The 4,911-nt window shown below is 40.3% G+C and overlaps 1 protein-coding gene across 7 annotated transcripts in view; it reads left to right on the top strand.

The window, feature by feature from the left end:
• Positions 1-4,911, top strand: part of LOC106884293 (bridge-like lipid transfer protein family member 1) — a 213,773-nt gene that overhangs the window by 198,762 nt on the left and 10,100 nt on the right. For all 7 annotated transcript variants that reach the window (XM_014935660.2, XM_052972555.1, XM_014935618.2 and 4 more), the window contains one exon: positions 3,190-3,366. In XM_014935660.2, coding sequence (XP_014791146.1) covers positions 3,190-3,366 — 177 coding nt within the window. The remainder of the gene's footprint in view (positions 1-3,189; positions 3,367-4,911) is intronic.

Here is a 4,911-nt window from a genome sequence, read left to right as displayed (position 1 = left end):
CTCCCCCTTTGCAGCTTTTTAGTTTTCCTTTTCTCTTTGTTGTTTAGTTTGACTGGAGTCTGTTTCATCAGATATTCTTTTAATTTTAGTCTTAATAGTCTCCCCCCCCCATCTCTTTCCTCTCCTTTTCCTTCTCTCTCTCTCTCCTCCCCTTCAACTCTCTCTGAATCTTCCCCTCCCCCACTGTTTCTCCATTTTCTTTTTGCTGTACATTTGTTCCTCTGTTTACTAAGTTCTCATTTCCATTTGCCCCCCCTCACTCCCCGCCTCCCTTCCCCTCTCTTGTGGTACGATCCATGTTGAGTACCAATTCCATTTCTCTGCAGAACCTGCTTTGTTCTGCTGTTTATGCTGTGTGATGGAACACCAAACACCATTCATTTAGGAAAAGCAATGTTTATCCAATCCATCACCACTATCCAATCTCTATTGATATTCTGACCTGTTGGCTCGCTGGTTCTAGCACACACTGCTGCTGCTGCTACTACTACTACTACTACTACTACTACTACTACTACTACTACTACTACTACTACTACTACTACTACTACTACTGCTGCTGCTGCTACCATTACAACCACCGCCACCACCACCACTGCTACTGCTGCTATCACCAACACTGCCCCAACCACTGCTCCTACCATCACTACTTCTAGTGTTGTAGTCCAGTGGCTTTTCAGAAGCAATTGTTGAAAGCTTCTCCATTCACAGTGGTATTGAGGGGCGAGTCCGTCTGGCAGAAACCAGCTCTTTTTTTTACCCAGTTATTGATGGCAAATGGATTCCTGAGAGCACAGCCTGAGATATTTTATCGGAGAAATAAATGGGAATTTGTGATGTTATGCCAAATTGAGTCCATTAACGATACAAATGATGTGGGGGTGGGGGCAAAGTGATTTCAAATAGAAATTAAGGAAACCTGCATCTGATTCAAACAGGTGGATGTTTGCACCTACATCCTGTGCATATAGGTGCGGGCATGGCTGTGTGGTAAGAAGTTTACTTCCTAATCACATTGTTCCAGGTTCAGTCCCACTGGATGGCATCTTCTACTTTAGCCTTGAGCCAACCAATGCTTTGTGAGTGGATTTGGTACACGGAAACTAAAAAAAGTCCAATGTGTCTGTGCGTATGTATGTATGTATGTATGTATGTAGATTTGTGTGCTTAATGATGTGTTGATTTGTTTACATTCCTGTAACTTAGCAGTTTGGCAAAAGAAACTGATAGAATAAATACCTTGCTTAAACAAAAATAAGTCCTGGGGTCAACTAAAACCCTTCAAGGCGGTGCCCCAGCATGGCCACAGTCAAATGACTGGAACAAGTAAAAAAGTGAAAGATTAAAAAATGTTGTAGCACCACCTCTGTTACTAAAAGACAGGCATCGGTTGTGAATAAGTGTTGTTGATAAAACCATCAAGCCAAGTAAGACTGCAGTTGTGACAGATATCAGTGTCACACAAATTGGCACCTGTGCCAGTGGCACATAAAAGCGCCCTGGTGTCATGCAAATGGCACCCATGCTGGTGGCACATAGAAGCACCCATTACACTCTCAGAGTGGTTGGCATTAGGAAGAGCAATCCAGCCCTAGAAAACCATGCCAAATTAGACTGTCTGGTGCAGCCTTCCAACGTGCCATCCCTGGTCAAACCATCCAACCCAAGCCAGCATGGACAGCGGACATTAAATGATGATGATGATGATGATGATTAAAACCTTACTTAAAGATTTATTTACATAAATTGTCCAACCCATGCCAGCATGGAAAAAGCAACCATTGAAATGACAATAAAACATTTTGACATCTTTGGAGAGGAGTCGATTCACAGTTTATGACTGGGTGAAAGGCAAAAATCGAAATCGGTCGGGCATTGAACATGTGCTAATAATCCTGTGGTAATCCACATGATATGCTAATAATGTTGTGATTTGTGGTAATCCGCATGATATGTGATGTCACATTCAGGTCTGAATTGAGGGGAAGTGTTGACAGCCTGGAAGTGAAACAGTTTTGTGGAACAAGCTTTGCAGGAGCTGACTTCCTCTTCACAATACCTACCATGCATACATCATCATCATCATCATCATCATCATGCATCCGTTGTCCATTTGTGTCCTGCATTTTACAGTCTTCTCAACACAGATCAGGTATGGATGACAAAAACTACAAATCTCCATAGAGATATTTGCAAGTGTTTTCTCTCCTCTCTTCTTTTCCCCTTTCTTCCTCTTCTTCACTCATTTCTCTCTTCTTCCCACTCACTCAGCCCTCTCCTGCTCATCACACGCTCTTATAATGATGTACTTTATTCAGCTCCACACACACACACGCACACACATGCACATGCTATTCATTGAGACTCCATGTAAACAAACACCTAATACAGTTTTATTGATGTTACTAACCATTTCTAAGTAACTTGCTGCCTGCTCTGAAGAAGTGGACAACTGGAGAACACAACCAGCATCACATTTCACTACTTGTCTACCTTTGTTTACCTGTTTTATTTTGTCTTCTTTCTCCTCTCCTTTTCCCACTTCATCTTCTATTTTGTCTTTTTCTTCATCTCAGTCTCATTTTCCTGTCTGTGAATTCATAAATATTAACCCTTTAGCATTTAAACTGCCTATATCCAACTCAAATATCTCTTTCATCACCCATATCACGTTCACCTCTTAGGTTCCACATTAAACTCAAAACTCTAGCCCTTGTCCTTTCTCTTCGGAACATTGGCCTTTTGAGATTCCTTCCTTGTATATAAACGATTGCAAGTCAACAGACACAGCAAACTCAAGTGAAATACTAACTGCATCGGTTTCCGATGCATCTGAGAGGGCCTGTGAAAGCCATAGGTATAGCACCTTCCTCTAGAATAAAAATAAGAAAAGATGGAGAAACACTTAGTTGTTGTGTGCCTTTAGTGGACCAAACCTTTGGTTGCCTACTCTGCCCACAGTTTTTCTGCATTGGCTCAATGCAGCACCTAGGATGACCTGCAAAAGTCAAAGCTACTACCTTTCCTCTCTGACTAAAATGAAGGTATCCCTGCTATAAAACTTAACATGTTCATATCGACAGAGAGTATCTGTAATTAAGAAGCAGACAGGGTCATTATTGAGATCATAACTGTAACTCTCCTTTTGTTTTTTCATTTTCTTATGAAACAATGTTGTTTTACTTCCAGATCTTGATACATTTCCTGCCATCCAGCATGACAAACCGGAAAGTCCAACAGAACATAAAAAATCTCGGAAAACCCAAGACTATAGTCATGATCGAGAAATTATTTTTGCTTTCCCTTCAATGCAAATGCATTTCAAGACGAAACATTTCCAAGGGGAACATGAACCCTCCATGGAAGGTATGTAACCTGAGTCTTTGTCTAACCATGTTTTTTTTTATTTCAGGTCATTGTCAAGTGAAGGTTTCGGTTGAGGACCTCACATCTGGAATGTTGTCAGGTGCCACAGCTCTACGCCAATTGGACACTGTACTTAGTGAAGTATCTTCATTAGCATAGGCCCTATATGTAGCCCTCCCATGTCTTCATTATGAAATAATACATATAGTTACATACATCTGTGTGTGTGTGTGTGTGTGTGTCTGTGTCCCTGGTTTTCCTCGATTGGTTGTTTTAAAGACATAATTCACTCTCCTCTGCATTGTTTGTTCTTTACAAAAATGTTGGTTTGATGATTTTATTGAGTCTCAGAGGGAGATTTTGTCTGTGAATTGCTGTAGATAATCACAGATATTCAAAGTTCCTCAACTAGCTTTATCTTACAAGCATGAGACTCTACTGTATTCGTTAAAATATGTATTCACTCTCATTTCACAGTTGAATGGTTAGTCCTAAGAATGGTCAGCTGTAGAAAGACTTACTGGACCAATTTATATGCAAATGGACAAATTTCTATGTTAAACCTTTCTGTAATGGGTGTCATTTTGGATTTAGAATATATCAATCTGGTAGAATATTCTCGGTGATGAGCGAGGGCAGTTTGTTTTCAGGATTCTGAAAGATCTCTTTGACCCCCACCAATTATTCAGTCTTGGTTCCGCTCCCTGTTGTTTCCATTTAATTTCAGTCATTCTTCTTCCTTCTCTCACTTTACTCTTTCTTTAACCTTATTCTCTCTGCCGTTGTCTTGTATTCTCTTTTTCCTACCGTTGTTGTCATCATCATCATCATCATCATTATCAACAGCATCTTGCAACTTCTTACTTCTCTTGGATTCCCCTTCTCATTTCTCTTCAGCTTCCTCTTCTCTTTCTCTCTCTCTCTCCTTTCTCCACCCACTCTTTTCTCTCTCTTCTTTTTTCCAATTTTTACTTTCTCTCTGCTTTTCTCTTTCTTTCTTTCTTTCCCATTAATTCCTTTTCTCTCTTTATTTTCCTTCTTGTTTTCTTTCTTTCTTTCTCTGTTTATCTCTCTTACCTCACAAGATGAGAAATAAATGTCTTTCTTTCAACCATACCTGTCTGTCTGTCTCTCTCTCTCTCTCTCTCTCTCTCTAATATTTTTCACTTTTCTCTCCTCCTGCTGCCACCACCTCCACTACTACTACTACTACTACTACTACTACTATCTTCTTCTCACTTTGTCTTTATGTTCTGAGTTCAAATTCTGCTGAGGTCAGCTTTGTCTTTCATCTTTCCAGGGTCAATAAAATAAGTACTATTAGGGGATGGGGTTGGAGGGGGGGGGGTCACGGTAATTGACTAGCCCTGCATCCTCTCAAATTTCAGGCCTTGTGCCTATAACAGAAAACATTATCATTATTATTATTGATATTACGTTAGTTACTATTTTAGTCCTAGTGTAAATCTTCTGGGCCATGTACCAATGCCCCCACAACAATTAGGATAGCACTTGTTACTGTATCTATATCTCCTTCACACACAC

This window comes from Octopus bimaculoides, chromosome 13 (genome assembly GCF_001194135.2).
Source record: "Octopus bimaculoides isolate UCB-OBI-ISO-001 chromosome 13, ASM119413v2, whole genome shotgun sequence".
NCBI lineage: Eukaryota > Metazoa > Mollusca > Cephalopoda > Octopoda > Octopodidae > Octopus > Octopus bimaculoides.
This window is presented reverse-complemented; position numbering and strand designations above follow the sequence as displayed.